A 12,507-nucleotide genomic window follows, 5' to 3' on the forward strand; every position below is an offset into this window, starting at 1 on the left:
TACCTGATCGCTTTTGCCTGCTATATCCTTGTACACAGAAACTTGTTTGCATGATGTGCAGCTGGTGGTAGAATGTGAAATGCTGCTGACTAGTTCAGTGAATGACTCATTGTTCCTGGAATTAGTGCCAGTCCTCAGTTCCATAATAATCTCAAACGTTACTGCCGTATCGAAGCTTTTTTTTTTCAGTTCTTCTTTTGCGCCGCGAACCCCCCTTCTCTGTGTCTTGTGTGTTGCTTCGCGCCCAGTCGCGGGCGGGGAATAGCTCCAGCGTTTTGGTCTGACTTTTGCGTTCTGTCCTGCAGAAAAATGGTTGCTTCAGTCGAGAATCGAGTAGAATTTACCTAGAGACTTCAGAAAACTTGGTTTCTAGATTTTTTCCCTCCTTGGCATCCTCAGACTAACAGGGATTGCCACGGCCGCCGTGCATGCCAACACACTCCCTCCGACGCAGACAGTACACGTTTGTCAGTATCTTTTGTGTCGCTAAAAAGTGTGAAACCGAAGAACGGACTGAAAAAGCGAAACGTCCTCGTCTGCAGACAAAGCAATGCTTTCCATTTTCTTCCTGTTTCGAGAAGAAACGGCCCTGTTTTTCTGCTTGCCATTCCTCTGCTTTTCCACGTGACAGGCACTGCGCCTCCTTCGAGTCTGTTGGCAAAAAAAACGACGCTAAAAATCGGGGACGAATTCGGACTTTCACTTTCCCGTCCTCACGTTCTCTATCTTTTTAAGGTAGAGAGGTCGAAAAAGACAACGGATGCTCGATGTCACGCATACCTCCTTGGTGTGCGGGCACTCCAGGTTGAAGACAACTAGCGCCCAGAAGGCAAAGTGACCAGATGGACTGGTGGTTCCTGACGTCTTCATGAGTCCACTTCGAATCTGAATTTTTTTCGCGACCCAAAACGAGTAGCCTACCACCGTATCTGCGGAGGACTCTCGCCGGTGCATTCTTTTCGCCTTCCTCTTCGTTTTCAGCGCTTCTCGTCTCTCGATTCCTCGCCTGAAGCGACCGTGGCGACTCCCGCGTTTCTCCCCGCTCGGTGTCCAAGGTCTCTGCCCGCAGAGCCGTTGTGCGTCCTTGTCTGTCTTTCTCTGACTTCTGGTCGCCACGGCTGCGGCGCGAAGTTTTCTGTCTTCCACTGGAAACGGTTTCTTCTGTGAGCCTCCTTTCTTTGGGCCGGGGAAGCAACGTCGGCCGAGGTTCTGCTTCACCTGGAAATGAAAAGGAGAGAGGGAGTTCCAGTGATCGACGCACGGACAGGTTTCGCTCTTTGAGTTTTTTCAGAACCACCAGACAGTTTTCTCATAAAAACAGCTCGTCCTCCTCCTGTGCATCTCTCCCCGCTTCCTGTTCTTCGTATCTTTCTGACCCCCGAGTGCGGCGTTTCTTCCTCTTCTTTGGTAGCTGCGTCTTTGACGCGTTTTCTGCAGCCCTCTGCAGTTCAGGAACCGAGGGATCCTCGTCGTTTCTTCTGCTTCGCACACGGTAGCGCCTCCTCTCCCTCTTCGTCTCTCTCACTTCTCCTCCCGCTTCTTTCCTCTCCAACGCGCTCCTCTGGGCGGCTTCCTCGCTCCGGTCCTTCGCCGAGTGCGAAGCCAGCAGCCAGACGGCAAGTCTGTTTCCTTCAAATGAGGGAGAGATGAGAACCATTCCGCTAAAGTTGCCCCAGAGGGGGGAAGCCGAGCTCCTCGGCCTTCTCGAGCAGCACTGTCGGTAAGGGAAACGAGACAGGCACCAAAAAGAACGACGCCAGAAACGAAAAGAGGTATCCGGGGAGGAAGGAAACACAGCGCCCACGTTAGAGGGTCGGGGACAACAAAGAAAGCAGAGAAACGCGCGGCAACGCAGCGAGATAAGCTGGCGGTCACGGAGGCAACGGGGAAGAAAAACAGTGGCGAAGGCTTGGAATGCAGCCTGTCGCGAAACGGACGTTTCTCCCCTCTGTGGAGCGCGCGATCGGGCCGTCGACCTCGAGTCCTGAAAGCGGCTCTCGTTCTCCTTGCTTCGCCGGAAGTTTCTCCTCTCCACAGTCCCTCTGCATGCAGACATACGTACTTTGCGTCTCTCTGAGTGGCAGGAGCTCTGAGCGTCGGAACCTCGTGAGCTGCCATCTGTGCCATCTGTTCGTTCCTTGACCCCAGCCTCGTGGGTGAACCTCTCGCGTTCCGGAAAACAACTCCGTTCTGGCGTCGAGTCTCGCGTCGACGGAACCGAGTCTCTCTCTTCGACGCGGGGACGCTTGTGTAGAAGCAAGACGTCACAGAAAGAGGACAAGGCGCAGCGGTCCTTGCTCACAGACAAAACGGTCTCGACTCCTCTATCGCTCTGCTCGCCGCTTGATGAAACTCTCTCTCCAGTTCCGTCGCCACAGTCACGTATCCGTATATACGTACAAATAAACCTATATATATATATATATGGATGTATGCGTATGTGCATATTTGTGTTCGGTTCTCCACTTAAATACAGCCATGCGTTTTTCTCTGTGCGGGTATGGCTCGGTTGCATGCAGCGAGCACTATGGGCATCACCAACTGGACTTGGTACGCCCCGTTCTTCAAAAATGGCATCGACTCCGCAAAGAGATTTCCAGAGTATCTCGTAAGTCCATGCAGGACTTCGCCGCTGTCTCGCGGCCGCTGAAAAAGATGATTTTTGCGAAAGACGCTGCGGAGCTATGCTCGGGACTCACCGTCGTCTCTGCGAAAGCAGGGAAAGCCTGCTAAAGGGGCAATCGCCTCGCCTTTTCCAGAGTAAAGGCATCTGCGTTTGTCTTCTGCCTGCCCAGATTCGTCTATGTCACATCTCGGCTGAGCTGTGTTCTCTCGCGGTTCTTCACGACTTGCACTCGTTTTGTGTGCATGCATCTTCTCCTCCCTCTCGCTTCCTTGCCTTCTGAGGCTGCTCCAGTGTCGCCTTTACTCCTTCGTCGCTTCTGTCGCAGTCTCGCCTTCGCCTCCCTGTAATGCATTGCGTCACACTCTTTTCTCCGTCTGCTTGTCCATCGCACAGCTCGGACAGGTTCGACGCGACTGCTGGATCTCCATCGGGCCTACCTGACGTTGTGCGGTTTGCTGGAGAGGCACTTTTCTGTTTCGTCGCCTCCCCACAAAGGCGCCGCCTCTCTCTCGTCGTCCCTCGCGTCGCTCTGGACAAGCAGTCTTGCTTGCCCCCCCCCACGGTCTTCTTCGTCGTCCGTTTCGTCGTCCGTTTCGTCTTCTGCTTCTTCGTCTCTGTCTCGTTGCGCGTTTTCGCCGCAGAAGGAGGAGAAGGCGGGGAGAAGGTCGAGCGCGTCTTCGCGTTTGGTGGGGAGTTCGTTGGGTCGGTTCGCTCTGCATGCAGATTTCTGGGCGTTTGAGAAGGCTTGCGCGATTTTTAATTGCGCTGCATGCGAAGCGAACGCAGGGCTGTTTGTGAATCGCGAGAAGCTTGAAGAATTCCAGGAGGCTCTGGAACGCTTCCGGAGAGCGGGGGGAATTTTCGAGCTTCTTCGTGACATGCTCCCGTCGATGTTCTCCTCCGAGTCTGTTCAACAAAGAGAAGCCAGTTCCGCGGCGCCGTACACCGCAGCGGAGATGACCGCTGCCGCCGCCTGCCCAGAATTTTCTGTGCATGCGCTCACGGCCTACAGCTTCATGATGCGCGCGCAGGTGCGAGGCGAGAAGGAAGGACGAGGAGATGTGACGAGGATGCAAGGCCCAGAGGGGATGGGGGAACTGAGGAGAACAGAGAGAGTGACGAGCAGGACCGAACAGCAGGACCGAACAGCAGGACCGAACAGCAGGATTGAAGAGCAGGATTGAAGAGCAGGATTGAAGATCAGGATCGAAAAGAGACAGAGGAAACGGGGAGAAAGAGAAGAGAAGTGGAGAAAGGGAGAGAGATAACGGGGGAGGGGAGAAACAGAGAACATGGGGAGAAACAATCAAGTGGAGGCAACAAAGGTGACGCCTAGAAAAGCAGAGGACAGAGGGGCGGCAGAAAAAGGAGAGCGAGGGAGGAGACAAAGAAACGACGAGTAGAGAGTGAGAAGGTCAACGCAGCCTTCAGGCAGCAGACCAGGAGAGGCGACCCACAGGCGGAAATGTGGACAGAAACGCAGACGGAAAGGTGTGAGATAGAAAGGAAAAAAAAGCAGGAATGCATGCAAAGCAACCTGTTCGCTGTGCCATGTGATCACAGGCTCAGTGTGTTTCGTATGAGCGAGCACTGCGAGAGAAGTTGGGGAAGAGACTGCTATCGATGTTAGCTTCCCAAGTCGCGACTTTCTACGCGTCGGCTCTGTCTCACCTTCTTCGTGTCGAGGAAATGACAAACGCAACCGCACAGCCTGGTAAATGCCACTGTGCTGTCCATGGAGGCCTGCCCACCTAAGTCATCCCGAGAAATCCTTGCATCCGGTTACTCATTTACATGTAAAGACGACAGAGTCTCCATAGACAAGTCTATGTGTATATATATATATATATTATATATATATATATAATATTTTATGTATATATATAATCCATATATATAATATATAAAAAATATATAAATATATTATATGTGATCGTGCGCATATCTGAAAGTACCCTTCTGTGTTTCAACTCGTTTACATCTGTGTAGGTGCGAATCGATGTGGACGCGAGTCGCCGTTTTTGCATGCGTTCCGGGCCGTGTGCGAGCAGCAACAAACGATTGCATTGGTTCGCCAGTGCATGCGTATCGAAGTGCTTGACTATATTGGGATATGTTTAATAGTACGCCAGTGGAAGAGTTCGTTCGTCTCCTGGGCGATCGTTTCTGTATGGCGGTAATCGGCCGAGATGCCGAAGGAGCAGAGGACGGCAAAAACGAGGCACGGACGTTGCGGAGAAAGGCCGTTCCTTCGACTTCCGATGGAAGCCTTTTTCTCTCAGTCTCTTTGCTACACATGTCGCCTTCGTCGCTTCCCCTCTGTTCTCTTCCACTCTTCTCTCGCGCGTCTCCTTCCGGTTGTTTCTCTCTCTCCCAGGTTTGCTGCTGCAGTCTCCTCTCTCTGCATCGACCGGTGGAGACGCTGCAGACTCTCGCCCACAAACAGAAGCCAGTGTGCTGGCGACATGGCTCAAGTGAGGACCAATGAAGGTCGGATCTGCATGCGAACCGCGTGATCCGACAATTCTCTGTGCCTGCTTTGTCTCGACAGAACGCCCTCCTAACGCGCTGCAGTCTCACGACCTCTGTTCGTGGATGAGTTGTCCTGTCTTCGGCGTCTTTGCTCCTTCGGATCTTGACTCCTCTCTGTTCTCGCTCATCGTTGTGTGCTCTCTGTTCTTGCCGCGCCTTCTGCTTTTTTTCTCTTGGCATTGCTGCTCGCTTGCCTCACGCGTGGAAAGGTCTCTGCATGCATTCCCCCGCCGCGGTGGTCTCTCCCCTGCCGCCTGTGGTAGGCGGCCGTCATGCGTTTTTTCTTGAGAGTTGCTTGTTCCTGTTTTCTTTCAAGAAGCCAAGAGTTGTCCTACCTCGCCGCGGCTCACTTTCAGCTCGCTCGGTACGAACAAGAACAAGTCGAAATGGAAGGTGAGGGTCTCAAAGTCTTCTCCGTCCTTTGTTTCATTCTCTCTCGCTCTCCTTTCCTCTCTTTCTCTCTCCCGCTGTATCTGTCGTCGTGTCGCCCGCGCTGGGTCCGCCTGTGACTTCACATTTTCTTCTCCGTTTTCACTGTCGTCTTCTGCGTTTTCACTTTTACTGCGTCGGCTTTCATCTCGCTTGCAGCTGGCCTGCATGCTGTTCAGTCGCGACCCAGGATCAGCAATCGATTCTGTGCACGTCGTGGCGTCTTGCGTTTGCTAGGGTACTTTCAACAGTTTCATGGGTTTTCTACGCACATGTCCCTGGCGGCTTTCTCTTGTCTTTTGAGCGATTCTCTGCTCTCGGCGTTGTCTCGGCAGGTGAAGGCTACGGCCGCCTGGTAGCGCGCCTTCGCGTTTGTCGGGAGTTTCTTGCGCAAGCTGCTGCACTCGTCGAAGCGCATTCGCTGAAATGCAACCTCAGCGGTCTCTTTGCTCACATCGTCCAGACACACGAGCAACTGGAACGCGACAACGCCGTGGTGAGCAGAGCACAACGGCAAGCGGCTGTTCGTCGTCACCGTCTTGACGCCGGGCCCTGCAGGCCCTGTGGAGCCTGCGCGGCCGCGTCCACGCCCATCGGCTTGTACACGGAGACAGTTGCGTCCAGGAAGTGAAATGGCGTCCGAGCGGCTTCGGCTGTGTTGCTGGGGTTTGAGAACTTGCGGGCGGCCGGCAGAAGAAAAGCCTCGGGAGTTTCTTTGAGATGTTGGGGTCACAGTGCCAAGTGTCGCAGAGGATCAAGTGGAACGCAGGCGAAAAAAAAATGCCTAGAAAGGGTGAAAACGACAGTCCACGCGAGAGAGCCGACTCCCTCCACCATGTCAAAGACGGTGAACGTGGAGCTGATAAAATAGCGCTGCTGGCTTCGCGGCACCGCGGAGAGCGCGCGACCGGGCGCCCTTTGTTTTATTTACTTTCCAGTCTTTCGTTGTCGCACTTGCCTCTGGATTCAGGTGTATCTGGAGGCCGTACCGGATCCGTCGCGTTTGACGCCTCTGGAGCATGCGTGCTGCGTCGAGCTTTCTTCGGTCGCCATTCAGGATTTGCAGGACGTGGACGCGCATGCCGCGGCGCAACTCTGTCAGCTTCTTCCGACGTCTGTTCGCCTAAGGGGCGAGGAGTACGCCACGAGGTAACTTTGTGTCTGGCGTCCTTTTTCTATGCTCTTGGGGAACGGAGTCTGTCCTCGATGCGTTCAGAGTCTACTCATGGAGCTGCGGGTCTCAGCGCTGTCCCCATTTAACGAGTTGTTTGCGTCGGTTTTTGGCTGCGTTGCCCTCCCCCGACCTCGTTTTGCTTCGCGCTCGATTCTGTGGTGTGATGTCTCTCGATGTTGGTCCGGTTCGTCGCTCTCCCTCTCGCTTTTGAGCTCGCGTTCAATTCACCTCTCTCTGTCTCGCCGTATCTCTCTCTTCTCGTTTTTCGTGTCTCTTCTGCTCTCGCCTTCAACGCCTCGCCGCGCGCCGCTCGCTCCCCCGCAGATCTGGTCTCTTGTCCTTCTTTCCTGTCACTTCTCTTCTTCGCCATCTGCAGATATCGGGCAGGCGTTCGGGACTTGAAGCAGCGCGTGTCTGAGGAGCTTTCTGGCGTTTCGTCTTTTCTTCTCGCGCGCCAGCTGCCCGACCAGTTGCGGGAGGTCGCTCTGAAGCTTCAAGAGGAGAAGAAAGTTCGCAACCAGCCCCGCGCCGACTTGACTCTCGAACTGCCTCCCCACCTCTGGAATCAGATCAGGGTACTGCCCTCGGTTTCTCTTTGACAGGCGCTCGTCTTCGTCTCCATCTGGGTCCTGCGTTGCTCGCTTTGTGCTCACAGAGAGCGTCCACGACTCGCACTTTGCCACGGTCTTCAACGCACCACTGGACCGTGCATGCAGCTGGCTCGCGTCTCGCAGCTGACTCGCGTCTCGCAGCTGGCTCGCGTCTCGCAGCTGACTCGCGTCTCGCAGCTGACTCGCGTCTCGCAGCTGGCTCGCGTCTCGCAGCTGACTCGCGTCTCGCAGCTGGCGTCGCTCCTGCCTCGGGACCCTGTCGATTTGCGGATGCCTTCTGTCCGCTGCTGCGTTTCGTCCTTCTTCCGCAACTCACCACATGCGCAATGAAGCCTCAACTCACGCCATGATAAATCGCTGCGTGCATCCACTTTAAAAACTCGTTTAGTCGTGGACAGGCACACAGCGATGCCCACACTCAAACATGCGTATATGTACTTATATCTTCGTATAATATATATGTACATATATATATATATATATATATATATATATATATATAACGATGTTTGTACGCGTATGGGTGTCGGCATATAGCTCGAGTTGAATGCCAGGTATACGAAGAGGTTCTTCCTATGCAGTGGATCTCTGCCTATTCCTGCGTTTTGGTTTGGATGTCCTTTTTCAGGCAGTCCAAGCTGCAGGCGGCTTCGACGCTTACGAGGAACAGCAGGCGCTCCTCGCGCAGGCCTCTGTGGCGACGCAGAGGCAACTCGCTGACATCGAACGCCTTTTGGAGGCTGAAGAAGCAGCCGACGAGGCTTTTCGCGAGGAGAGCGGCGACCCGTCCAGCGACAAAAAGGAACGGCTACGGACGCCAGACGCGCGAGGAAACTGCAACGAATCAGATCTCGACAGCGGAGATCGACTGTCAGACGAGGAGAGCCTCATGCTGCTGGTGCCCGCCTCAGAACTTGCTTCCCAGTTTCGGGTGTCTCTTGACAAATATCGCAGCAAAGCTGAAGTGAGACATGTCACAGGGGAGGAACGGAGCTTAATAAGAAAAAAAGTCCAAGTTCAGGAAGGCAAAGTGACCAGGAACAGCAGACGGTGGATTGCTTCCTAAAATACACGCATATTGATGGTCGGATAGTCGGGGATATATCTCCTGGTATATACAGAAACATGTGATCATATGCGTATATGCATTTATGTATACATATATATACATATATATCTTTGTGTATGCATATACTTTGGATTCACACGAACATATATGTATATATGGACATATCCATATATATATATATATATATATATATAATATACATATATTGACTCACAGAGAGGTCTAGAGTTGAATGTCCGGCGAATTCGGTTCTAGGTGGAAAACGAGATCGACGTTGCTCGACATCTCCAGATGGAGATGCGACACAAGGCCGCTCGCACATCGCCTTACGTGCATGCAGAGAGAGGGAACAGTCAGGGCGTTTTGAAGCATCCAGAAGCGACATGCATGTCACCGTTCTCCAGTGTGTCGGGTGGACTGTCGACGCTTTTCCTGTTTGTGAGAATCGCGTTTTCTTGGTTGGTCTTCCCTCGTCTTTGCTCCGTCTTCAGCAAGCGCAGAGCGCGAATCTTTCTCTGGAGGCGAAGCTGAGAGAGGCAGTGCTCCCTGTTCCCCTCTGTTCTTCGTTACGCTCTCCGCCGTCGCGCGTCTCGTCACCTTCGGCGGTCGGTTCTCCCCCTTCAAGCGCGCAGGCTCCGCGCAACTCCGGCGGCTCTGCGCTCTGCATGCGCGCGACTCTGAAAGCTGCCTCACCCTCAGAGGTTCTTGCCTGTCTCCTCCCCAGGCTCGAGGCGTGTATGCAGAGCCGACAGACGGAGACAGAACGCACGCAGAGGGCGGCCGAGAGGGACGCGAGGATCCGAGAAAGAGAAGAGAAGCTGCAGTTGACACACCAGGCTCTAGCCAACCTGGAGGCGGCCGTCCACGCTCTCCAAAGCGAAGCAAACAGGATTCAGGAGGTGAGAGAGAGAGGCGCGGACAAGCACAAATGAGAGGAAGACAGACATGGTCGACAAGAGCGAGAACAGAGCACAAGACGTCGTGACACAGAAGAAGGAGAAGGACGGCGGGGAACGCAGAGCAGAGGACCGAAGAGACCGAGAAGAGCAATTAGACAGGGAACAAAGAGAAAACGCGCGACTCTCAGGACAGAACCAAGCACACTGTAGACGGCTGGAAATAATGACGACGTTTGCAGACCCATCCGCGAGGACCGAGAAGGCAGAAAAGGAGAAGAGAGAGCCGTCAGCCAGCTGAGACACAGAAACCAAGGAGAAAAATGACTCTTTGAAACATGTTTTCTTTGGTTTCGCTCTCAGGACGTTGACCTCGACGCCGTACACAGCCTGCTCCTGCGAGCTCGGAACGAAGGGGAACTCTTCGACTCTGTTCTCCTTCGCGAGGAGCAAGCAACTCTTGGCGCCGCCCAAGAACGGATCGCAACTGCATGCAGGTAAGGACGAGTGCATGCAAGCAAACAGAGCTGCATGCAGGCAACAAACAATCCGGACGCCTGCATTCGCGCACTATTTAGTTTAGCATGGCGAGGAAGCATCCCCAGGCCTTGTACGCTTTTCGCTTCTTTCTCTGTTCTTCGGTTCGAAAGTCCTGTATCAGGGAGGACCGCGAGAGTGCATGCATGAGCCAGTGTGCGTCACTTCGGCCTCACGTCTCTCTCCTCAACTCCTTTCGTCTCTTGCGCCCTCTCTCGATGGGACGCGGTTCATTTCTCGACTTTGCGCCTTCCTTTGCAGGAGCGTCCGAACGTACCTAGAAGAGGCGACGACGTCCTGGGAGACGTTGTCTGTTTCCGAGGGGGCATGGTGTCTTTTTACGCGAGAGGAGAAGGCGCGCGCCTCCGAGGCACTGCGGATGGAGGCGAACGCCGTCTTCTCAAGTCTGTCAGTGCGGCTAAACGTCTTGATGGAAATGCAGGACGAGCAAGAAGAAGGCGCGGCGTTCTTTTGCCAGCTGCAGCAATTTCTGTCTGAGATTCGCCGACAGGTGGAGGCGTGCCGAGAAAGCCGCGAGGCTGCCAGACAACGAGGAAGGGAGAGGAGACGTTTCCGCGAGACGGCAGAGACATCCAGAAGAAGCGAAGAGAACTGGGAAGAACCAAGTGCCAAGGCGACAGCCGAGAGCTGTCCACCGAGGGGAGAGAAACGACGGCTACGTCAGGACGGAGACGAAGAGACCCATTCGACGGAGGCGATCCGCCACAACTCCCGACGAGAAGAAACAGATGCATACGGGGGAGATGAAGGTGACGGTGGCGGCGAGAGACGCGGCTTGTCTGCTGCTTCATCTCCCCGGTTTCCTCAGTGCGATGGTGCGTACTCGCCGACGAAGACCTGGGGCGCGGGAGGCGCCGACGAGGCGCCTCGCGCATGCAGTCCCGAACAAAGAATGTCTGAGGCGCCCGGAGGGGAGCGGCGAGTTGTGCGGCGCTTTCCAGAAACGAACGAGAGTGAAGAGAAACTCAACGCATGCGGTGCAAACGAAGAAAAACCAGATGCAGCAGATGACTTGTGGACGAATGCACATGCGTTCTCGGTGTTTCTGCCGCCTGGCTGCTCTCTGCCTGGGGAGGCTTGGGCCGAGCCATGTTTTCCGGAACGCGCACCAGCAACGAAAACAGGAGGCGACGAGCGAGAGAACGAGGACAACAGAGTCTTTGTGCATGCAGCGAACGGAGTCTTGCAGTGGAAGGACGAGAGAGAAAAGAGACAGGCTGCTGAAAAAGATGCCAAACTTCACACAGGGTCTCTGGACAAGAGACGAGAGGCGCCTCAAGACGACATCGACATGGACGCCACCACTGCTGCAGGATTGCCTTTCGAAGACGAAGGAGAGCAGGAGCGAGACTAAGCGAGAGACCCGGGAGAGGAAAAGAAACAGAACGCGAAGGAAAACAAGGACGAACCACGCGTTCGGAAGTTTTATGAGAAGTCTGGAGGGAAGGAAGAGACGCGCGCTGTTCATGCCTTCGCTGCCAGAGTGGATCTGCAAGGGCGCCTTCAGGCGCAGACGTTCCAGCCTCAGTTGATCGTCTCCATTGTCGCACACTCATGCGTCGCTTTATCTAGAATTCTTTTGAATTCAACAAGAACTCGCTTGAGGTCCTTCATATGCCGTGTGGGCGAGACGCGCCAACCAATCATGCATTCTGCGTCTCAGCTCGCGTCGCGCATGACAGTCGGGAGGAACGCAGTTCGACGCCGAAGGAGGCGAAACGAGCAGGCTGCGTCCGCGTCGCCTTGGCAGGACGACGGAGAGGGCAGCGAGAGACGAAGGGAGGCAAGCAGAGTGGAGCGAGAGGAGGGGAAAAGCGAGGAGGGAGAGAGTGGAGAGGAAACAGACGCTGGGCGAGAAAGAAGACCAGGCAGGGGTGTGCGACAGACACCATGGCGGCAGCGTGGAGAGAGAACGAGACACTGTCTGCATGACGCACAGAGCGATCTGACAACGAAAGGTGGAAAAGAAAGAAGTCAGCGCTGAACTGCTGGGACTCGTCAACTGCGTACGCGGAACCCAGTCCAGTCTTGACGTGGAGTTCGGCCTCAGATGCGCCTTTTTTCCGACATCAGTGGCTCGTCTTCTGGTCATGGTGAGACGCCCTTCTGGCGCGCCCGTGTGACTCTGCCGTGACTGCCTCCACTCTCTGCTACCTCAGCGTTCGCCTTCAGAGGACCTCAGGCGGCGCGGCGGCCTTCGTAGGCGTCCTTCGTCTCTTTCCGCGGCTTCGCTCGACGACTCTGTAGACAGCGTCAACGCGTACAGCCTGTGCAGGCGCCCGGCGAGCTGAGACCTACGGCTACAAATCACAGAACTGTATATTCAACTGTCTCTAGCGTAAACGGCATACATCGTTTATGTACCAATTTGCAGATTATATATATATATATATATATACGTATATATATGCATATATGCATACAAATATGACATGCTCTTGCAAGTGATACCTCTTTTGGCAGATTTGTTTGTCTGGGGGAAGGACGTCTGAAAGCGGACGTGATGCTTGTCCCAGTGCGCGTTTTTGACTGTGCGGACTTTTCAAAACGTTTTTCTGTCGAAAAATCGTAGAACGGTCAACAGCTGCGTGACGACACACACGCAGAGAACG

At 54.3% G+C, this 12,507-nt stretch overlaps 1 protein-coding gene across 1 annotated transcript; it reads left to right on the forward strand.

The window, feature by feature from the left end:
* Positions 1 to 1,646: 1,646 nt before the first annotated feature.
* On the forward strand, positions 1,647 to 12,120 carry TGME49_256910 (hypothetical protein; the record flags this gene model as incomplete). The annotated part of the gene is made up of 13 exons (XM_018781124.1): positions 1,647 to 1,720; positions 2,520 to 2,608; positions 3,020 to 3,657; positions 4,190 to 4,340; positions 5,004 to 5,100; positions 5,475 to 5,551; positions 5,923 to 6,083; positions 6,558 to 6,736; positions 7,138 to 7,336; positions 8,001 to 8,336; positions 8,933 to 9,340; positions 9,701 to 9,834; positions 10,136 to 12,120. 13 exons carry the CDS (start codon positions 1,647 to 1,649, stop codon positions 11,247 to 11,249), a joined length of 3,657 nt encoding a protein of 1,218 aa, XP_018636959.1. The 3' UTR covers positions 11,250 to 12,120.
* Positions 12,121 to 12,507: the final 387 nt, after the last annotated feature.

The sequence above is a fragment of the Toxoplasma gondii genome, chromosome VIIb (genome assembly GCF_000006565.2).
Source record: "Toxoplasma gondii ME49 chromosome VIIb, whole genome shotgun sequence".
NCBI lineage: Eukaryota > Apicomplexa > Conoidasida > Eucoccidiorida > Sarcocystidae > Toxoplasma > Toxoplasma gondii.